This window comes from Hipposideros armiger, unplaced genomic scaffold (assembly GCF_001890085.2).
Source record: "Hipposideros armiger isolate ML-2016 unplaced genomic scaffold, ASM189008v1 scaffold_371, whole genome shotgun sequence".
NCBI classification, from domain to species: domain Eukaryota; kingdom Metazoa; phylum Chordata; class Mammalia; order Chiroptera; family Hipposideridae; genus Hipposideros; species Hipposideros armiger.
In genome coordinates this window covers 843,557-867,018 of record NW_017731721.1, presented here as the reverse complement: position 1 = coordinate 867,018, position 23,462 = coordinate 843,557, and the positions used below count along the sequence as shown (strand labels likewise).

General features: G+C 47.1%; 1 protein-coding gene and 1 long non-coding RNA gene across 6 annotated transcripts in view; one reads left to right on the top strand and one right to left on the bottom strand.

Annotated features, from left to right (window-relative positions):
* FAM186B (family with sequence similarity 186 member B) overlaps positions 1-11,382 on the top strand; it is a 16,505-nt gene extending 5,123 nt beyond the window's left edge. The window contains exons 3-9 of one of the 4 annotated variants that reach the window (XR_002126210.1): positions 1,189-1,371; positions 3,708-5,373; positions 5,864-6,056; positions 7,532-7,710; positions 8,324-10,140; positions 10,666-10,693; positions 11,221-11,305. Coding sequence is in view for 1 of the 4 variants with exons in the window: in XM_019662236.1 (XP_019517781.1) it covers positions 1,189-1,371; positions 3,708-5,373; positions 5,864-6,056; positions 7,532-7,710; positions 8,324-8,509; positions 11,221-11,365 (2,552 nt within the window). In the remaining 3 variants the exon portion in view is untranslated. Of the gene's footprint in view, positions 1-1,188; positions 1,372-3,707; positions 5,374-5,863; positions 6,057-7,531; positions 7,711-8,323; positions 10,694-11,220 lie in introns of all 4 variants that reach the window. The other 3 variants (XR_002126209.1, XR_002126211.1, XM_019662236.1) reach the window with 3 other exon arrangements.
* Positions 4,386-23,458, bottom strand: LOC109393230 (uncharacterized). Of its 2 annotated transcripts, none has more exons than XR_002126212.1 (3): positions 22,912-23,458; positions 12,144-12,238; positions 4,386-4,469 (listed from the first exon to the last, which is right to left on the bottom strand). It is a non-coding gene; the product is annotated as an uncharacterized LOC109393230 (long non-coding RNA). The 2 variants fall into 2 exon arrangements; XR_002126213.1 differs by lacking the exon at positions 4,386-4,469 and adding an exon at positions 11,682-11,763.
* Positions 23,459-23,462: the final 4 nt, after the last annotated feature.

The following is a 23,462-nucleotide window of genomic DNA, read 5'->3' as shown; positions in this document are numbered from 1 at the left end:
TCCCAAGCCAGCTCTTCACCAACGCACCTCTCGGCTGGCCCCCAGAGCTCACACTCTTGAGCGAGCTCTTAACCAACTGAGCCACTCAGCCGGCCCAATATAATTTTAGAGTTGTTTTTTTCTATTTCTGTGAAAAATGCCGTTGGTATTTCATTGAAGCTATAGGTGGTTTTGGATAGTATGGACATTTTAACAATATTAATTCTTCCAATCCATGAATATGGGGTATCTTTCCACTTATATGTGTCTTCTGCAATTTCTTTCATCAGTGTCTTATAATTTTCAGTGCAGAGATCCTTCACCTCCCTGGTTAAATTTATCCCTAAGTATTTTATTGTTTTTGATGCTATTGTAAATGGGATTGTTTTCTTTATTTCTTTTTCAGATAGTTCATTGTTAGTGTATAGAAATGCGACTGATCTTTGTATGTTGATTTTGTATCCTGCAACTTTACTGAATTTATTATTCCTAGCAGTTTTTTGGTGGATCACACTATTTCATAGAGGAACCAAGGGTGACATTCACAGTATTAAATGACTCTTACTGCATGGGTACTGGTCCAAACAGCACTGATGCCAGCTGTAAGAAACTGGTATAGCCTTGTGGGTGTGGACCAGCTGCATATAGCCCTGGAGCCAGGTGCCACCCCCATTAAGATCAGTTATCCTATCACGAGACCTCAGTCTGCTGTGAGGTGTGGTGGATACTGCAGTGTTGGAGGAAGGTGGTATAGGGTTGTACCCCACCCCCCTCACACTAACCTGCCGCCAATGAGCTCTCAGTTCAGTGGTCCTTCATCTGCCCCTAAGAACTAAGCAGGGCTGTTGACTCCACTTAATTGTCCAAATATTGGACTAGGCAATGGGGATAGAGCAATAATAAGGCAGACACATCCCTGGCCTTAATGTACAACAATACTATTTAATGTCTATTACATATTTTCAACAGGCAGGCCTCATGTTGATCATTTCACATGTATTATCTCATTCAATCCCCACTCAACCCTTTTATAAGCAAGGATACTGAGGTTCAAGGGAATAAGTGACATGCCCAACATCACACAACTAGTAAGAGGTGAAACCAGTCTGATCTCAAAGACTGCTGGTGTCACCCTTGTGCTATAGGGCTGCTTAGGGGCGCCTTAGAAGACAGACTGTTCTCAGCCTAAACTACCCTCTCCCTCTCCAGGCGATAGTCTGACATATGAGGTCAAGAACAGGAAGAGTGAGGAGGAAGAGGAAGGCCTGGATGAATGGATTGACATGATGGAGAAGGTGTTACCTCTCTCCCTCGTCACCACCAAAGGAGGCATCGAGTCTCTCATTTCCCTTTGCTCCACGCTCATTGATGAACAAAAGAAGAGGGCACAAAGTAGGTTCCAGGAGTACCTGGGAGGGTGGCTGGGTGGGGTGGATGCCATCTCAGGGGAAGAAGTCACACACCAGAATCTGTGGGGGTCTTTCTGACTCTCCTCCATAACAAAAGCTGTATCTGAGATGGATGGGCAGTGGTGAAGGGTTCGAGTGTTGAATCCAAGCTGAGCACTGAGCAGTTCTGAGCTGTCCTTTAGGACTGGAGGAAGGGGTGATGTAGACACAGCTTCCTGTTGGTGCTCCCTGGAGCTGTGACCTCATGCAGGTTCTGGGGAACAAGGCTAAAAGGCCAGAAAGGCTGGAGTTTGTAACTAGAGCCTGAGGAACATCCTTTTCTTACTCCAAACCCAGCCACAGAGCCAAAAGTCTGGTGAGACTCAGCCAAAGGTTCCAGAACCTTCTCAGTTGTGGCTTCTCTAGAAGGGGTCAGTCAACAAGGTTCCACCTTGAAATTTTACTCCCATCAGCACTAGAAGGGACCTGAGATTATCTAACTTTTATATTTTGTAGAGGAGAACATTGAAGTTCAAAGAAGAGGAAGGACCACAAAAAAAGCTTGTGGCAAAATCAGGCCCCATGCTCAGGATTTCTGGCTTCTTAATCTTACTCAAAAGCATGGGCTTTAGAGTCAGACAGATCTGAGTTTGAATCCCATGTGCCAATTTTTGGCTGTGTGACTTGGGGCAGGTTATTTCATCTTTCTGATCTACACTTTACTCATATACAAAATGAGGAGGACACTGCCTACTTGCAGGGTTCCACTTGGTACAAGGCATCTGGCACCATACTTAGAACATGCTCAGGGCTTAATAAACAACATTTAACATTAGCATTTTACAACTGGCTGTCATGGCCAGGTTTCTTATCATCAAGCAAGGTCCATAGTTGGGAGGGAGGGAGCAGGGAAAGGTGGATGAAAAGGAGACAATCTCTCCTACAATCCTTACCATATTATTTCTCCAAATATAGTTATGTGTACACTTGACTTATTTCCTTGCTAGATTATAAACTCGAGGGCAAAAGTTGTGTCTTATTCATTTCTTTTTAGGAATTAGTTTTTGAGCACTTACTAGGTACCTGGTGCTGTGCTTGGCACTAAACATGCTTCAAGTTAAGTCCTATGAAGTAGATACTATGATTATCCCCATTTTTCAGAAACAGAGACATTGAGAAGTTGGGAAACTTGCCCAAAGCAAGGGGTAAGGATGGGATCAAGCCCAAGTTAACCTGATTCCAGAATGCAAGCTCGGAACCACTAGGCTATATGGCCTCTCTGACAATATTAGATTGATGCTAGCTTGACTTCAATGTCATTTATTTTATTTTTTATATAATTTTTTAAAAAATAAAGCCCAAATTTTATTATTTATTTATTTTTTAAAAAAATTTTTAGCTGAGCCATCCTGCCACCTGTTGGCAGCTCAACGGCAGCTCAGCTTGGGCCAGACTTGAACCGCTGTTGCTCAGAGCTCAAACTCTTGAGCGAGCTCTTAACCAACTGAGCCACTCGGCCAGCAACTTCAATGTCATTTAATTGACACATTTCCTTTAGCCCATATCCAAAGTTAGCCAGTGTTTTTTCTGCCAGTGATGTTCATTGAGTGGGCAAATGAATGGATGTTCCAAGATAATCACTCTAGCAGCCCTACACATGGCAGATTCTGGGAGATAGAACTATGACGGTGACCCAGCCCTGAGGAGCTGAGGTCTATGAACCAGTTTGAACACAGAGTGTACAATCTGTGTTTATGTGCATTTTCCTGGGGAGGTTTCCTGCTTTCATCAAAGTATCAAAGGAGGTTATAACCCTCCCAAATGGCAAAAGGCATTAGTCATTAAAAACAAAATCATGTGGACAGTTATAGGACCATGTGATAAATTCTCTACAAACACGGTCCAGTGATAACAAGAAAGGGAAATAAAGTTCCCCTGGTGATCTGGAATCTAAGTACCAGATAGATGTCTAGAGTTTGGATAATTGGCACACACACAGATATTGAGGATGGGAAGCAGCATGATTAGAAAATAACTCTGCTCCAGGGAAATATGGAGGATCAGGAGTACGTTGAATTGAGTTGAACTGGATTGAATAGTTCCAGCTCTGCTGCCTTAGAGCTGGCAGGCCATGACCGGTAAGCCCTGGGCAAGCTCTGAGGCCTGCAGAGAGCTCTCCTGACAATATCTCCCTTGGCCTCACGTACAGCCCCAGCTCCTTGTTCTTGTCAAAGCCCTAAGGCAGTGGGATGGGAATTTGGCCAAGCAGGGTCTGGAGAAGCAGTACAATCTTTGGCACCCATGGGAGCTTATTGCCTTTGTTATCTCTACTTCTCCTAGGGTCCAAACATACCTTTTGGCAAGACTGGCAGGAACAAGGCCCACAAAAATCTACATCCTTCCTTCAGCCACCGAGCCCAGAGCAGATGCTCCAGGACAAGAATACTACCTGCATAACGGTCTCTGAGGTGAAGTCCATGCTGCAGGAGCTCCTGGACTCTGCCATGTTCAATCAGGGGGAGGTCAGAGCCATCAGGTACATGTCCACTGTGGTGGAGAACCTCAACAAGGCTTTGATCCTCCAGCACAAAGAGAACAAGAGCCTGGAGACCAAATACAGGCATCTGAAAATAGAGATGTGCAAAGAAATCCACAGCCAGAGGCTATACTCCCAGCAGTCCCTCCAAGTCCTCGAGAGTAAGCGGGATGCCCTACTAAAGCAGGTGGAAATTCTAGGGGGAAAGTACCATGACCTTCTACTGATAAAGCATGCCTTAGAGTTCCAGCTAAAGAAGGCTCAGTCTGCTAGAAGTCAAGCAGAAGACCCAGTCATGATCTTTGCTGACTCCCTGGGCACCCCTGAGGAAGGGACCCTCCCAGGGAAAGAACCAGGCATGGAGGAAATCCAATGGGAGCCCAAGAAGGAGGAGCAGTTGTTTTTACCACGTCCCATGGCCATAGCCAGGGACAGTGGTGCTAGGTCTTCCGCACACCAGTCACCTTCCACGATGACCATGCAATCAAGGATCGCAGATGTGTACAGCAGCAAGGATGCTGAAAGTCTTCAACCTGTGTTTCCATCCTCGGTGGATCACAAGTTTCCTAAGAAATGGGAAATACCAGTGGCAGAGAGCCCAGGCCACATAGTCAAAGACCAGAAGGACTTCTTCCAGGAAGCAGCCCAGGAGAAAGAAGGACTCCAAATTAATTCCCATTTTAGGGATCAGCTGTCCCCAGAGAGCTCCAAGGAGGTGGCCTTGGAGAGCAAGGTGCAGCAGTGGGAAGAAGAACTCAGCTGGGAGAGGCGGAGGCAGCAGTGGCTGGAGGAGGAGGAGATGTGGCTGCAGCGGCAGAAGAAGTGGGCCCTGCTGGAGCAAGAGCACCAGGAGAAGCTGCGGCAGTGGGAGATGGAGCAGGTGGCAAAGGAGCAGCAGCAGAGATTGGTCCAGCTGGAAAAGGAGCAAGGGGGCCCACAGAGGGAACCGGAGCAGCCAAGGGAGGATGCGGTCAGGACGACCTTCATGACCTCCAATCAATGGAGAGACTTGGAGAAGGCATCACTGACATCTCCCCCAAGCCGAGCCCAATCTGCACACCAAGGCAGGAGGCCACACCTGCCCAGGTCCCCTAATACCCAGCAGCCTGCACCTAGAACTCAGAGGACCATGAGTTCAGCTGATTTTACCCAGAAACCATGGACCCGCCGTGTTCCCACAAAGCCCAAGAAATCAGCCTCCGCTCCTGCCACAGGGCGATCCATCCGAAAGGTGACCCAGCCCCCTTTGCATATATCCCCAATAACACTGAAGGGGAAGGTATACCACATGGACGTGGAGGCCCAGAAGAGGAATCTGCAGCTTCTGAGTGAGGGTGCTGAATGGGGGCTGCCCCACTACCTGCGCAGCAGGGTCCTGGAGCTCACCGCCACCACCATGGGGCTGAGCATGCTCAGACTGCGGGGCCTGTGCCATAAGTACATCATCTACAGACACTTCCAGAGCCTCCGGTATGTCCTCCCTGGCTCATACCTGGCATCCACCCACACCCACTGCGGTGTGTGGGCAGAGCCAAAACCCAAGAGGAGAGGAGCAGCATGGGGCAAGGGGGGATGGGGAGAATCACCCCGAGGCCTTGTGGAACCCTGAAGGAGTGGGAGGTGGGGCGCTTATACATTGCTCTCCTTGTAGTGGGCTTTTCCTCTAAGTTGGCTTTTTTCTTATTGCTTCCTCCTTTCTTACCCTCCTGCCCATAACCCACCCGTATGCTCCCTGATGTGCCTTACTTTCTTCCTATTTCCAGCTCAGCCCCCGAGGCTCCATACCTGACACCACCTCCCACTTCTCTGCCCCCTGCTTTCCCTACTTCTCACCAACCTCCTCCACTTCTCTTCTTGCTCCCAGGAATTACAAATGCAGAGTCATCTCTGCTTAACAGATGGGGGGGGCGGGGCGGGAAGAGGCCCCTTCATCCACTCAGTGACTTCCCTCTCTCCCCAGACAAGAAGTGATCAACCACATACAAGCCATGCGAGAAACTGGGGCTACCTACAAGGCCCAGAATCTCTACATCTTCCTGGAGAACACCGACCGCCTGCAGGACCTCCGTCTGCAGGCCTTGACGGACATGCAGAAGGACCTGGAGGAGAAGCGCCAAAAGTGCCTGAGCAGCATGGTGACCATGTTCCCCAAGGTGGGCCTCCTGCCTGGTGACCTTCTCCAGGGTCAGCACAGCCAGTAGAGGTGGGACCAGAAAATGAGCCAGCAGGAACGTGGAAGTGATGGGGTGGGGCGGGCAGATGGTAAGAGAGCAGGTTAAAGCCTCTGAACCAGGAAGAGGTGAAGACAGGGGGTGGCTTGAGTATAAGGAAGGGCAGTTTCCCAATATCCATCTATGGGGACAGCACTAGACAAGGACCTGCAGAAAGAGCTCGGGAAGAAAAGACTTTTCTGGGGAGGGGGCCGGGGAGTTAGCCAGGCCCTGCAATCCTACCTATACTGAGGTTCTCCCTCCTGTGGGGGGGTCTCTGCCCTGTTCCTGTAGGTTCTGGTTGCTCCCCAGCTTGGTCACAGCTGTCCTCTTCACCTTCATGCTGGGGACATGCTTGCCTTCTCTCTGGGGACAGCTCCCATGCTTTCTAGATACCAGATGTCCCTTGTTTTAATGGAGCACCTCCTCCAGTCACTCCGACAAAGTGTACCTCACTGAGACGCTGGTTGTCTGAAAACATCTTTACTTAGTATCTACGCTCACTCTTAATTTACAGTTAACCTGGATATGGAAGGCTAGGTTAGAATTCATTTTCCCTCACGATTCTGAAGACACTGCTCATTGCCTTTTACGTTTTGGTGTTGCTATTGAGAGTCCAAAGCCATGCTGAGTCCCAGTCCATTGGGTTTGACCTATTTTTAATCTCCGAGGGCTGGCTTCAGTGTCAACTCCTTCCCGCGTTACTGGGGAAGAGAAGCATCCAGTGTTGACGTGGTTCCCAGAGGGCTAGCCCATGGCTTGTAGGGATTGGAGACTCCCACAGCAGTGACTCAACCTGCTGGATCTCCCCTGGGTTGGGCCAGGAGGTAACCCCTGAGTCCTGAACAGCAGTGGCTTAAGTCTGGGGGAAGTAGTGGGCTGAGGATCTCTGTGTAAGTGCCAGCAGGGGGCAGTGGGAAGAGCCTTGGCCACGGAGGTATCCCCCAACTCAGTTTCCTGTCATCTTATACTAGTCCTGATCATCTCCCGTAAGTGTCAAAGGGACCATATGACAGTTCTTCTGGTGGTTGTGAGGGTTCCCCCAGCTCCTTGGCCAGTACCAGGCTGGGGCTGGATGAAAGATACCCAGAGCATTCCAGGCCCCATGTCATGAATCCTGCCAGTGCTCTCAGGAGTTTCAGCTGCTATGGCTTCCTTTGGGGTTTTTTTTTTTCCTTGCTGTTTTGCCTATTGTCCAGATTCTGCACAGCAAAGGAGATAACAGGAAATAACCCAGCAAATAAAAATTCAAGGGATTTCTAGGAAATTCGAGACCCTGGTGTTTCAGGGGTTTCTAACTGGAAGGATTCCCTGGGTCTCACCCTCTCTGCTCTGCCCCGAGTTAGACAATGCTTCCTCCTGCCCTAGAGAGGGAATAACTTCCTATCTCTCTGATGCTGTTCTGCCGGTTCCTCTAGCTCCAGCTGGAGTGGAACATTCACCTGCACACCCCTGTGATCACCTCCCCAAAGTCAAGGAAAAGCAAGCTGCCCTCATCCTTACTCCGGCGGGTCCGCTCCAGCGGCCCCTCCTGCAAGCAGCCCCCAGAGCATCTTCCGTCCAAGCACCAGGAACGTGTGCCCCTATGGATGGCCCGGTAGGTGCAGAAAGCCAAGGGGGCAGCCAACTGCATGGGTGGGGAGGCAGGGAGCAGGGTGGTCAGTTGGAGAGGCTGGCAGCTATTCGAGGGCACAGACAGGCAAAGTTCACCCCATGAGTTACACGGCACCTGTCTTCCTAGCTGCCCTACCCAGCTCTGGCCATTGGCCCAGATGAGGGTGTTAGTGTGTGGCTTCAGGGGCTAGCCTGACCAAGTATGTTCCAAACCATGCAACTAAAAGACTCTGAGGACCCACAGCTGAGAACTCACAATCATTTCTACAATGAGCATTGGTTTGGCACCTGCCATTGGTCCATCCGTACAAACAAGTCTGATCATTCCCACCACGTGAACCCTGGCTCAAAAAGAGACACAGTGAGCCTCTGGGCAGCTGAAACGACCCACACCCACACCCGCCCCAGTATGGCCCAGTTCAGGACATGCGCCTGGGGGAACCTCTTCCAGCTGCTTCTCAACCTCTCTCCCTCTCTCTCTCTCTCTCTCTCTCTCTCTCTCTCTCTCTATATATATATATATATATGCATGTATGTATTTGTTTATTTATTGATTGTATTTAACTCTTGGTCTCTTTTTACACTTTCCACGTTAGCCAACAAGGGCACCAGATGGAGGCCGTTTGGAAGACTGATGTGGCCTCCTCCAGTCACCCAGTAGAAAAGAAGACCCCCACCACCCTGTCGTGGGACCAGCTAGGGGGGTGCCCAGATATTCCCCGGCTGTTGGCATTGGACGTGCATTCCTCCTACCATAAAAGCTTGATGTCCCTCAAGGCCCGGTGAGGTGCAAGGCTGGGAGGTTAATCTGGATTCAGGGAGACCTGCCCTCCAGGCCAGAGGCCAGAATGCACACTGTCTCTGTCCAGTGGCCCAAGAGGTCTCTTTCTAACCATTAATAATGACCCCCTTTATTGTGCCACATCACAGAGATGCTTGCCTGCCTCATCGGCCATCAGCTTGGGTCCCCCTGCCAATACCGATCTAGTTCTCTCAAAGGACTTTCCACGGTGTCTCAGGAGATCCCTACAGAAGTCTTTCATTCCCACTTGTTTCTTGGGCTGCACATGAATTGCTCAAGAGGTGTATCTCACCCCAGGTCGGGGGTTGTTCTCAAGGAAAGCCAGGTTCAGGATGGATAGATGAGGGAGACCAAGAGGAGCCTGTCTTCAGCACTGTCATTCCTTAAGGCCTTCAAGAACTGTCCTTGGGAAGAGAGGCTGAGGGGAGGGAGGCAGGACTCAGTGGGCCAACAAGCGACTTTTCTGGTCAGGAAGGCTCTCCTTTGCCTCTCTTGGCTAGAAGATAACACTATTAAAGACTCAAGGCTCTTTCAAGGCGCTTTTCTAGGTGCCCACTCCCAGCTACCTCTTGTGGCCCTGGCCCTGCCCCAGTTAAAGATCTCTGACAGGGAGGGGACACTGATGCCTGCCATTCTTAGAGCTAACCAGAACCAAGAGCTGTAAGATGCTGCCGCCATCCTCCACACAGGGGCGTAGGTAGGACAGGGTAGCATGGCAGCATCAAAAAAGGCTGGTCCTTGGTTATGCTTCTGCTCTGATGTGGGCCTGAGAGTCCTAGTTGGACATTAACGTTGTAGCCCACCTAGTACATAGATGCCTAGTTTTCAATTTCTGGAGAGGTTCCAAGCCGTGTGTGTGTATATGTGTGTGTGTGTTATTGTTGTTGTGAGTTGATTTGGCTATGGCATACACAATTAATTGAGAACAACCAAAACAACAATGTGGTAGAACTCAGTAACCCAGAAGTCAACTGGGCCCTGCCCACCGAGACTTGGCTAAACTTGCCCAGGGCGCCCCCATGATGGTGTCTCTCCTCTCCGAGTTCCTTCTCTTCTCTGTCTGCATCCTTGCCAGTGCCTGGGCTCTACTTGGCATCTGTTTGAACCTGAGGCCCCCAACCACTTTGTTCTTCCCACACACGTAAGTATGTGCACATAAATACCCAGTGTACACACTCCACTTGACCCCGAGCATTTCATGGTAGTAACTTTCTAAAAGTTTAAGGGGGTGATGGGGAAAGGGATTCACAGTGAACAGCACCAAACAGCAGCCTCTTTTCTTCCACTCTTTCTTTGGTGTTAACACGCAGAATTCAAAAACTCCTTCCTGCCCCAAGCAGAGCTGTTCCACCCACACCCAGGCCTCCACTGGGATCTCAGCGTCAGGCGTAAGCACTTATCAAAATATTGTTCCTGGCAAAGACAGCTTCTCCTTTCCAGGGGAATTTAGATGAATACAATTTTCTTCCCCTTTCTTCAACTCCATACAAGTTCATTCCCTTTATCTCACTACCAGGTATAGAGGCAAAGTCCTCCTTCTTCTGTCTTCTTTATCCACATCCCAGGTTGGCACCATCTACCTGCGTGTCAGGCTGGGCCTCGACGTTTCAGGTGGGGGTTCCCTGAGTTGTCCTGGGATCCCATTATTGTGGCATGGCTGCCCAGGCTACCGCTGCCTCGGGGGTGGGAGTGGGGGAGCACGCAGCTTTCCTTGTGAGCGCTCTGTCTGTGACCCTCTGGAGACACACTCTGTTTTCACTCCCAAACGTGTACCTTCTCTTTGGCCGCCTGCCCCTGGCCCACCATGAATCCTCAAAGTGACCTGCCATGTGGTTCCAGGTCCCTCGCCTCTTTGTAATCCTGCCGACCTCACCTGCTTCCCTGACTGTGCTGTCCAACTCACAGCACTGTCTAGTTTCATAATTAGGACCGACCTCATGCTGACTGCCCCATTCTCCTGGTCTGCCTGGCATTGACAGCCTGTCTCGTCTCAGGCCTGCCGGGGTGTGCTTTCAGCATGTGGGGACGGGCTATTCATCTTCCCTCTGTGGTTTGGGACACTAGGAAGATGGTGTCCCTCAAAAACCAGCAGACCTTCCCCCTCCTTCAAGATCTTTTTCTGCTTTGCCTTACAAGCGTCTCCCCAGGGCTCTCTGTCTGACAGGTAAGATAGCTGCATGTCTGCACACACCAAACGCTATCTGCAGTAGCAGAAGAATCTAACCTTCACTCTACCTGCCCGCCCCCCTTGCTCAGGGCCTATTCCTGCACAGCTAACATTCACAGTGCTGCACATGTGTGCACTGGGATGCAGCCAGTGCAGACGTAACACTGACGTCCAACACGCTGCAGACAGAGGAGAGGGCTTATAACTTGGTTTCTGGGAAGGAGATCAGATGGGGGTGGAGAGGAAGAAACATGGGTGGGTAGGAAGGAACAGGGAAGAGTGAGGGGAGGGAAGTAATCTGTGAGGTAAAACAAGAGGCAGATTCACAAGAAGAGAAGCAGAGCCTGTGGGAGGTGGTGCAAAGGCGTGTTAAGCAGTTCCATGTCCGGATCAAGTCTGGGCCCAGCCCTGGACTGGTGTCCCAGAGAAGACCTGGGAAGCTTGTGGGTGAGCTGGGTGGGCACTCACGTCCTGGAGCCTTGTCTCAGCTGCTCCCCCTCCTATAACTATATTAATTCTTTCAGTGCCTCAGCAACCCAAAGAAAGGAATGCCAGGAACCCTCAGATGAGTCAGCTGAACTTGTTCATGAAAAGTCAAGCGAGTTCCTGCCAAGGACCCTAAAAAGCCAGAAGGATCGAGACAATCACAGTCCCTACTCCATCCCTTAGCCAATGACTCTCAGACTTCAGGGTGACTAAAATCCCATGAGAATTTGTTCCCAATGCAGGCTCCTGGCTGGTGTTTTGAAACAAACACCATGGGTGTTGCTAAGTAGTCCTAGAACTTTGAGAAACACTACTTCCCTCCTTCAGTCCCCAAACTGTATATTTTTAATAAAATAGAGGTATTTATTTTAAAATTTTTCTCTCTCATTGCTGAAACCCACACCTCCCCAACTGATTTTGGAACCAGGTCCATGACCACCTAACCACTGACCTGGACACCAATTGGAGAAGACTCCCCAAGTGTTGTCTCTGTACTGGGGAGCCAACAAGCTGAGACTGCCATGATTAGTGCTTCACACACGGTAGGAGTCAGTAATTCTTCAATTAATCAAACTGATGTACTGATGATTAGCATGAAAGCACAGAAGATAAAAACAAAAGGAGACACGGAATACGAGTCAGAGCCAAGTATCACTGGGTGGGAGGCAAAGGCCAGTAAGTCTCTGAGGATGGCAAAAGTGGCAGAAATGGAGACACAGAGTTTCCAAATCTATTTTAGATGGTGTGGGGCTCAGGAGGCCATCTCTCCAGCAACTGCCTGTCAGTTCAGTTAAGACACTACTTTCATTAGTTCATTCAGCTAACAAGCATCACTTCACCCTCACTTTTCCTCACATGCAACCACCTGCCTGCCTCTCACTCTGCCTCCGCCCTCCCCCTCCTTGTCCACTCCCCCAGCCAGACCCGGCCCAGGGACCAGGCATACATAACCAAACGTTACCTGGGAAATGACCCTGTCCTCCAAGAACCCACAATCCAGTGATTCTGTTTCTCAGGAATGGTGCCCATCTTTGCTTCTGGCTTAAGGCTGAGAGTCTGGAAGGAAGAAAAGGATGTGGGATGTGAACAGCTGGCTCTTGTATGATGTCAGAGTAGGATGTGATTTCTGAGCCACAGCTTAACATATCGCAAGAAAGCCTGTAGGGCGAGGAAGGAGGAAGGCGAGAGGCATTCCTCGTGCAGGTCACACACAGGGCAGCTGTGGCAGCGAAGGGCCATTTCTAGCCTTTCAGATCCCAGGCTTATTCTTTTTTGGAGGCCTCACACCAACTGTAGCCAACATATTAAAATGCCCTCATATTAAATGTATTGCTTTAAATATTTTGAAAGGATTTTTATAACTCTGCTTTGGAAATTGATCGGCGATGAGTAAGTTTTTTTAAATTTATAGTTGGCTGTGACTTCTCAGCAATCATCATGCATAGAGATGAAATCAAACAAGTTTTGTAAATGGGAATATTTGAATATTAAATTTGGCAATGTAATGAAACGGACAACATTGTTTTATAAACATTTAATTATATATACATATCTTTTACATATTTTTTTTTATTTTGACGCCAGTAACATTTTTAAACATTTCATGTGCTCTTGGCACTGTGCTTAATTAAGGTTCCTAGTGGCTAAAGCTGCTCTGATGATGGAGGACTTTGACTTTCTGGATGTTCTCAAGCAAGCTCTCCGGCAAACAAGCAGAGATGAGGAACCAGCACTAATGTGGAAGGGGCTATGAGGGAAGGGTCTACTTTAGCCCTATTACCTTTAAGGAAGCATTAGTGAAGTGGAAGTAACAAAAACCTTTTGTGAACAGACCAGCCAAAGAGCCAGGGGGAGGAAAGTCAGGTAGAGTCTGGTGTGTCCCGTGTACTAGGGAGGCCAACTTGGAAAAAGTCAGACAGAGGATGAGCATGACTCCATGAACGGAGGAGTCATCTCAAAAAGAGACTATGAGCATGATTAAGATGTAGCAATAAGGGACTTTGAAACAGCTGTATTTAATGTGTGAAAAGATCTAGTCTAGTGAAAAAGGTGGACCACATGCATGAACTGATGGGGAATTTGAACAGAGAGTAGGAAATTGTCAGAAAGAAATAGAAAAATGGAAATGCTCGAAGTGAAAACCTTAATACCAGAGATGAAGAATTCCTTCAACAGTTTAATCAGCAAACTGGACAAAAGCAGAGGGGGAAAAAATCCATGAAATTGAAGTTAAGTCAATAGAAATTAATCAAACTATACCACAAAGAATAAAAGCAAATAAGGAAACAAATCAAGCAGACCCAAAACTCAGCAAGATGTGGGGGACTGACAAATGATCTAACACACATGTAACTGAAGTCCCAGAAGAAGAAAGGAGACAGAATGGGGCAGAAGAAATATTTAAAGAGAGAATCACTGAGAATTTCCCAAATTAATGAAAGACAACAAACCACAGATCCAAGAAGCTCAGAGAACCCCAAACAGGATAAATACAAAGAAAAACATACTTAAACATATCATAGTCAAAATAATGAAACCAAAGATAAGAGAACATCTTGAAAGCAGCCAGAAAGGGGAAAAAAATTACATAGAAATAAGTAACAAAGTAGCCTTCTCATCAGAAATTTTGTCAGCCAGACAGTTCCTGAGGCCCTGCCATACCCCTGCGTTATAGGTCCACAATATAACCCAGTAGCATTCTAGAACATTCCCCTGTTTGGGGCTGATATTAACTTAGATAGCATGAGCTCTCCAGTTCTCCACAGTGCACATCCCTCCCCCAGCCTTGAGGCTGGTGACTGCATCACCCCTCAAAGACTATTGGCTATGAGTTGGGAGGAGGCAGAGTCAGTGGAGGCTAGATATACTAGTTGACTGGTCTAAATGCCCCTCAAGATAAGTCCTGGGCTCTGGCTGTTGCCCCAAATTCTTTCCCTAAAAGTAACCAGCCCAGAACAACCAAAGCCCAAGTCCAGCTGGCACACCTGGCAGGACTCTGCTGAGAGACAGTAATTGCCATTGGTGGCAATGTTCGTGAGGGGAGGAAGTTGCCAATAATTTAGGGTTGCCATGGGGTCAAAAAGATTCAGATTTCCTCTCCCACCATCTCTGTTCTAAGAGCCTAGTAGGCCTTTGTCACCTCACATTCTGGAAGAGAGTTCCTATACTGCAGGAGCCACAAGGGGGCAGCAAAGTGCTTGTTTGAGGGACTCAGCTGGCCTGGACAGGGAGAGGGCCAGCATGGGAACTGCTGAAAGACAGACACAACTGAAGCTGAGTAGGGTTCATCTGAGAAGGTGCCTGGCTGAGCATGGAGAGCAGGGATGGCAAAGGTAGGGGAAAGAGACAATGGATTCCTGGTCCATCCTTTGGACATCTGGATCCTGCAGACAATTCTTAGTGGCCGGAATCTTCTCTTGGTCAGCCTAAGGGCCACTTTCTCTGCACTTGACCACCCATCCCCAGCAGGATCTTTGACTCTGCAGGTCAGAGATCTGTCCTTGCAAATGATTTTTCAGACAACTATTTTTAAGGAATTCCACAAGGAGGCCCTTCCTGTAGACTTTCTCAAACACATATGTCTTTATTCATCCATCCATCCATCCATCCATCCATCCATCCATCCATCCATCCATCCATCCATCCAACAAATATCAATTGGGCACTGTTACTAGGCACTGTTCTAGGTGTTAGAGATAGAATATTGAAGAAGATAGAGTTTTTTATTATTAGAAGTGCTTTCACAGAGTTTACATTCTATTCGGGAGAAACAGACAATAAACAAAAGAAAATAGTAAAAAATACAGTGTCAGATGGCAAAAGATGCCATGGAGAAACACAAATTTCAAAAGAGGGGTAATGTACCAGAATGTAGGGGTTACAATTAAAATAGGTCATGTCAGGCTTCAGTGAGGTGACGTTTGAATAAAGACTAGAAGGAGGTGAGGAAGCAAGCCATGGAGGAAAAGCGTGCCAAGCAGAGGGAACAGTGTGAGGTGGGAGTATGCCTGGCACATTCAAAGAATAGCAGTTTCCAGTGTGGCTGCCACTTGGGTGAGTGAGCAGAAGAGAAGGAATGATGCTAGAGAAGTGATTGGGGACAGATCACTTAAACACTTACAGGCCACCATAAAGACTTTTTCCTCCACTCTGAATGAACAGGAGCCATTTTTACTCTGAATGAAATGGGAACCATTGCAGAATTTTGATCAGAGAGGTGACATAATCTGACCTACATTTCAAGAGCATCACTCTGGCTACGGTGATGAGAACAGACTGAAGGCTGGGAGCGGGGAGCAGGGTGACCAGTTGGAAGTTATTACGATTCCCATCCCATTCAGGAGAGTTTAGTAAATGAGCTCAAATGCTAACTCCCCCTACCATGAAGCCTCTCCTAATCCTCCCTAAGACCCCTATTCTCCTGGGGGCTCTCTCCATCCTTGTTCATGCATCTCTTCCAGCACTGGTCAATCTTGCCTTTATTCTGGAATTACTCATGGGCCTGTCCTCAGTCCCACCATACTTCGCACTCTGTATGAGCAGATGCCCAGTTATTTTCACAGCTGTAGCTGCCCCGAGCACAGAGGGCTGCACACACAGTAGAAACCAAGTTAGACTTTTCCCTAAGGAATAAGGGATCCCATCCTGCCTTAGTTAAGCTACCTTGCTCTTGCTTCTGAGGCTTCTTCCAGGCTGTGTTTCTGCCTGGAGAGCCACATCTCTTTGAGTTAAATGCTTACCCACCATGACAGCCCTAATTCTGTCTGTTAGCCATACTTCACAGTCCCTCGGTAGAGCCATGTTTACATGACACAGCTTGTTACTGGTCTGCAGAGGCAACCCATCAGAGCTGGTGGGAAGCACATACAAAACATTGTTTGCTTGGGGCCAGCCGAGTGGCTCAGTTGTTAAGAGCGTGAGCTCTGAGCAACAGGGTTACCGTTTTGATTCCCACACGGGCCAGTGAGCTGTGCCTGAGATGAGCTGCCGCTGAGCTGGCAACAGGTGGCAGGATGGCTCAGCTGGTGAGAGCATGTGCTCCTAACAAGGTTGCTGGTTTGATTCCCGCATGGGATGGTGGAACTACGCTCACCTGCAACTAAGATTGAACACGGCACCTTGAGCTGAGCTGCCCTGAGCTGCCGATGGGCGGCCAGATGGCTCAGTGGTTAGAGCGTGCGCTCTTAGCAACAAGGTTTCTGGTTTGACTCCCGCATGGGATGGTGGGCTACATCCCCCACCTCTGGCCCCTCCCCCGCAACTAAGATTGAACACGGCACCTTGAGCTGAGCGCCCACAAGCTGCCAATGGGCAGCTGGATGGTGACTGGACTTGGAGCTGAGCTAGCTGCGCCCTCCACAACTATGATTGAAGGACAACAACTTGGCTGTTCCCCTTCCCCAATTCCCCAATAAAATCTTTAAAAAACAACAACATTGTTTGCCAAAGCTATTGGCCTCTTTGGGGTTTCCTGAGAGCAAATTAAGTGAATAATTATTTACTGAGTCATTAAACATTCATTGAGCACCTATTGTGGTGCTATGTTCTGCATGAAGCAGTGAGGATATAAAAGTGAATAAAACAAACTTCCAGGGAGCTTATTGCAAACATAGAGTACAGACCATATGCAAAGCACTGGAATGATTACAAAAATAAATAGAACTAGGTCCTTGTACTCCTAGGACTTAGCATCCACCCACCCATCCATCACTCATTTAGCAAGTACTGAGTGCACTGTGGTAAGTACCAGAAATGTAAAGATGGCATTGAGATACAATTCCTTTTCATGCTCCAATGTGGATATAAAGTCATAAATAGTGGGGAGCTGGCATATGTCACAAACACAATATAGAGCAAGTGAAGTCATACAAGTCCAAAGTAAAATAGTGAACAGGGGAAGGAGGTGTTTGTGGCAGTGAGGGCCTGGAAAAGCCTTCAGGGCTAAGCAGGATTTCAACAGAATGTTGAAGGATGGGTAGAACTACCACAGGTGGCAGGGCTGGAGGAATCCAAAGGAATAGAACACTGTAAGCATAGACCATGTTTATGAACCAGAAAGTGGTCAGTATGGCTGTAGTTCAATGGGTAGAAGCCAGGTGTTGTGGGAGCTAAGCTAGGCTGAGATTGGGTTTTGATGGGCTTGCTGAGGGTTTTCCTCTGTAGGCAGTGGAGAGCCACTGATGATTTTCAAGGAAAGAAGTGGTAGTACCAGATTTGGGCCTTAGAGAGGCAGCTGTGGCAATGTGGAGACGTTAGAGAATAGATGCTGAGAGACCAATTAGAGGAGAAACAATGAAGGCGTGAACTAAAGTAGTGAGAATCTAAAGAATCAGCTATTATTGGATTTACTTATTCATGCCCTTATTTGTTCACAGACATATCTGTTATGGGGGAAACCTGGTGTTGGTTGAAGGTAAGGATGAAGCAGATAGGGAGAAAGCAAAGAAAAATAAAACCCAGCTTATGTCCTCAAGGATATTATAATCTAGACAGAGACACAGGCGCTTAATTCTACCACACTCTCTTTGACTTCTGTCCTATGATACTCGGTTTCCCTCCTATGTTCCCCCACATAAGCCTCTGGCTCCTGTACGAACTCATTATCTTCTGCCTGTGTACTCCAGGGTGGGCTTCAGTGCCTGGAGTCTCTCCTCTCATGCCACATGGTATCTATCCCTGGACAATTTCATCCTCCCCTACCACTTCGAACATCAGCTATATGATTCCCAAATTTATCCGATTCCAATCTCTCTCCTGAGTCATAGAATTGTATGTCAAAACACCCAACTGAACATCTCAACCGGTTGCCCTCTGGTACCTCCAATTCAATTTATCCAAATAAAATTCATCATCGTTCCTTCTCACCCAAACTGGCTTCTCCATTTGTGCTCTCTATTTTCAATGGATTAACCATCACTCTCCATTTACAGCCAAAGCTGGAGACCAGGATATCATCAGTGCCTCATCTCTTGCACCCTTACATCTAATCTATCACCAAGCCCCATCCAGTTTACATTTTATGTGTCTTCTCCTTGGTGACTACCCTAATCTAGACACCTGATTGACCACCCTAGCTCTAGTTTTACTCTTTCAATCTCTACTCCATACTAGGCCAAAGAGGTCTTTCTAAAATCCAGATCTCATACCATACCCTGCTTAAAGACTCTTTTATGGTTCTTCATGAGTTTAATCGTGGCCTATAAAGATTTTTGTGACAGCTCTTCAGCCTAGCTGTATGATATTCCATTGTATGGATGGACTATAATTTATTTAATTAGTCTTCTAGTAACAGATGTTTGAGTTGTTTGTAAGCTTTTGCTACTATAAGCAATGCTATAGTTGATAACTTCGTGTATAGTTTATTATAAGTGCAAGTATATTGGATCAAAAATTATATGCATTTGTAATGTTGAGAAGTATTGACAATTTACAGTTCTACCAGTAACATATAAAAGGGTCTATGTCCCCACAACCATGCCAGGGGTCTATTGTCAAACATTTGGAATTTTTGCCAATCTATAGGTGAAAAATGATATCTAAATGTAGTTTCAATTTTCTTGTGAGTGAGGCTGAGTATTTTTTCATATGTCTAAGAGCCATTTATCTTTCCTTTTATGTTAACCATCCCATTTTCTTATTGGATTTTTGTTCTTTTTCATATTGATTTGAAGGGATTTTGTATATATGAAGCAAATTAGTCCCTTTGTCTATGATATGAGTTGCAAATATTTCCCCCAGTTTGCCATTTGTCTTTATGGTGTTTTTTGCTCTGCAGAAATTATAGATTTTTATGTTGACAGAATATGTTTTTATGCTTTGGGAAATTTTATGCTATTCTGAAAAATACTTTCTCCACTATGACATTATGAATTTATGGTTTTACTCTTACACTTATTTAAACACAATTGATTCATATGGATTTATTTTAGTGTAAGGACTAAAGTAGAGATACCACATTATTTTTTTTTCAGGTGGCTACACAATTGTCTCAATACCACTTACTGAATAATTCATCTTTTCCCTACTGATAGACAATGCCATCTTTATCATATGCTAACATTTTAAATGTCTTGGGTCTAATTCTGGACTCTCTTTTGTTCTCTTGACCAAATTGCTAATGCATGCACCGTGTCCCCTGGATTTTATTATTTTAATTATTGTAGCTTTTAATGGTTTAATATCTGGTAGAGCTATTCCCCTCATTAACCTTCTTTTTTAGAATGTTCATGACTATTCCTGACACAAAAATTTCCATATGAACTTTATATTCAGGTTACATAGTGTTAGTATTTTTATCAGATTGTGTTAAATTTATAGATTAATTTATGAAGACCTGACATCTTTATGCTAGCAAGTCTTTCTACCCAAAAATAGAATATTCCTTTCCATTTATTCAAGCCTCCTTTTGTGTCCTACAATATTGCATTTTAATTTTGGGCACCTAGATCTAGCATATTTATTGTAAGGTTACGTTTGATTAGTTTACTTTGTTGTTGCTATTGTAAATTATGCTTTTTAAAAATTTTTTATTGGGGGCCGGCCGAGTGGCGCGATGGTTAAGAACTTGCTTGGGATGCCAGAGGGCCCCGGTTCGGATCCCACATATGAGGGCCAGTGACACTGCCCTCTACAGCTAAGATGCTGAACAACAGCTCAACCTGGAGCTGGGCTGCAGTGAGTCGCAGGCGACGTGGGCTGCAGTCCCTGTGGCAGTGGGTTGCCATGGGCTACCGTGTGTAGCCAGCAGCCAGCGTGAGCGGCCAGCAGCCGCAATGAGCGGCCGTCCAGAAGCCGGCAACTGATCTGCCTCACCCGGGAAAAGCGCAATGATGGTGTCAACTTGGGCCAGTGAAGCAACGTCCTCCACAACTAGACTGAAGAACAAAACAACAGCAACTTGTCTGTCCCCCTTCCCCCAATTCCCCAGCACTGTTCCCATCCCCCCAATTCACCAATAAAAATTAAAAAAAAAAAAAAAAAAGTTTAAAAAAAATTTTTTATTGGGGAACAGCATGTTTTTCCAGGACCCATCAGCTCCAAGTCAAGTAGTTGTTTCAATCTAGTTGTGGAGGGCACAGCTCAGCTTCAAGTCCAGTCGCAGTTTTCACTCTAGTTGCGGGGCGAGGAGGTGGAATGCAGCTCACTGGCCCATGTGGGAATTGAACCCACAACCTTGTTGTTCAGAGCACCCGCTCTAACTAACTGAGCCACCCGGCAGCCCCTAGAGCCTGTGTTCTTGAGAAATGGGTTTTTTTTAGCTGAGCCATCCTGCCACCTGTTGAAAGCTCAGCTGCAGCTCAGCTCGGGCCGGGCATCGAACCACTGTTGCTCAGAGCTTGCCCTCTTGAGCGAGCTCTTAACCAACTGAGCCACTCGGCTGGCCCTAGAGCCTGTTCTACTCTCCCAGGAGCCCTGAGCAGATGAGCAAAGGTCCGGAAGAAATCATGAATGTGGCCTCCATTGTAAGCCACATCTATCTGGGCAAAGAATATAGGACTGTGAAAGACTACTCTGGAGCCACGGACAGTTAACTGGAGGCTGGGTGACTGGTGCCACTGCTAGCTTTTCTTTTTATCCACACTCTTCTTTTTGTTCCTTTGCTGGCTCCTCCTCCACCTTAACTTAAATGGTAGAGTGCCCCAGGCATTGGACTTGGACCTTCCTCATTCTCTGTCTACACTCTCACCCTCGGCACTGGTATCCAGGTCTTCATGATAATGATTCCCTAATGCGTATCTTCAGTCCAGGCTTCTTCCTTGACATGACTAGTGTGTCCACCTCTCTACTTAACACCTCCATCAAGATACCTCATAGGCATGTCAAACTTAACGTGTCTAAACAGAACTCTTTGTGTCTGCCCCCATACAAACCTGCTCCTCCCAGACTTCTCCTTTTCAGTAAGTTTATTTAACACACATACTCAACAAATATTAAGCACCTACTATTGCAGTGAACAAAATAGACAAAAATCCCGTCATAAAGCTTACATTCTACTGCTGGGGGACATACAATAAACAGAAAAAAGAAATAAATTACATCATATATTAGAGGATAATAAGGGCTAAGGAGAAAAACAAAGTAGGTAAGGGGTAAAGAGTCCAGGAGCTGGGGACTAAAATTTTTAAAAGGGCAAGTGAGAGGAGCAGGAGATGAGGTCAGAGATAACAGGGGTTAGACCATGAGCTTTTATTCTAAGGAAAATGGATGATTTTGAACAGAGGCTTGACATGAGTGGATGTCCATGTTAATGGGAAATTTCTATTAAATACCCTAGCTGCTGTGAAGAAACTGGAGGAGGGGCAGTAAAGATGAAAACTGGGAGACTAGTTAGAAAGCTCTTGCAACAGTCCAGATGAGAGATGAGGGATCCAGGGGGACTTGGATCAGGAGACAGTGGGGAAACTGGTGTGATAGGACCAGATTCTGGATATATCTAAAGGGGGGCTCTAGCATCCACCCAGTTTCTCAGGCCAAAAATCTATGTCTCATCCTTGATTCTTCTCTTTTCCTCATATCCCATATCCAATCCATCAGCAAGTCTTTGTGGTTTTATCTCCAAAATATACATCAAGCACTGTTTCTGTCCATCTTCACTGCCACCACAATCCAGCTAAACGACCTGGGATACCTCTCTCCTGGATTGCTGCAATAGCCTCTTATCTGATCTCTATGCCTCCTCTTTGACCCCCTATAACCCAATCTCCACCAGCAGCCAGAGGGTTCAGTCTAAAAATTAAATAACATCACAGGACTGATGCCTTTGCTTGTAATCAATCCTTTACGATCTTTCCAACGCATTAAGAATAAAGGTCAAGAGGCCGGCCGAGTGTCTCAGTTGGTTAAGAGCTCACTCTAGAGTGCGAACTCTGAGCAACAGGGTCACCAGTTCGATTCATGACCCGAGCTGAGCTGCTGCTGAGCTGCCAACAGGTGACAGGATGGCTCAGCTAAAAAAAAATAAAGAAAGAATAAAGGTCAAAATTCACACCATGAACTATAAGGACTAATGAAACCCGCTCCTGAGGACCTCTCTGTGCTCATCTCTTTTCCTTTTTTTCTTGATCATACTGCTCTAGCTACACTGGGCTCCTCCTCAAACTCACCAAACTCTTTTTTGCTTTAGAGCTATCTTTTCCCCTCTAAGGCAACCTACCCCACCTTCTTCCATCACTGGTCCCTTATCAACTGTCAAATCTCAGCTCTTCTGTCACCCCCTTAAGAGACCTCCCTGATAACTCTCATCTAGTGTAGATACTGTACTAGATCTAGATAGCCCACCAGACCACATATCAGGAAACACACAATCTTTCAGGGGAGATAAAATAGGTTAATACTCATTAAGCAAGATCATAGGACAGTAAATGAGGTGGGAACTTTTGAAGCACATGGCTAGAAGGGCCAGCCCCCCCATCTGACACTTGAATTCCCCTGGCAATGTCCAGGCGACATGTACTCGGCGCCTCCATTGAAGGGACCGCCTTTGCTGCTGGACAGCTTTGAAATTGGATCTTCCTTATTCTGAGCTGCAGCGTGTTTCTCTGGAGCTACTACACTTTGGTGCCCTCCAAGGAAACATAAAACAAACAGAAACCCTCTTTTAGAGGACGGTCTTTCTGGTTTCCGAGGGCAACTCTTACACCCTCAAACTTTTCCGGTAGGCTTGTCCTCCCATACCAAGATTCCATCCAGGGCACTCCCCTCTGAAGGTGCTTCCGTTGGTCTTCTCTTACCTCCCAGAACCCAGTGTCTCCAGCAGTCCAGGTGGGATTGGGTTGACGGGACCAATTTAGCACCGCTCCTGTACCTTTTGGGAACGCGGCCCACGACCCTCCATCTGTTCCATAGACATCAACCTCCCTTCCCCTTCTGTACACATCTCTCCGGGGAATTCAACATCATCTCCCTGTCTCGTGCCCATCACAGGGCCTGACAGAATCGTTTCTCTAAAACCGCTGGTGGAATCGAACAATGCATAACTGGTCCTGGTAAACTATCAAAGACTCCTATTCCTCTTGCTTATTCGGAAGCCGAAATCGAGTCCGCTGCCCGGGCCCACTCTCGGGCCCACCCTGCCCCGCGTCGTCCACCTCGCCCCTCGATCTCACTCCTCAGCCTATCCCGACCCAAGTCTCGCCCTTCCCTTTAATCGCTCCCCCCAACCGGGTAACTTCTGGCGTCTATAATCCCTGATGTTTCACTATATGTCGTCCCAGTTGGGAAAGCCTTTCATTTTTCCTGTAGCAAAAGAGTGACAATTTCGCAGCCATGGCCACGCCCCCTT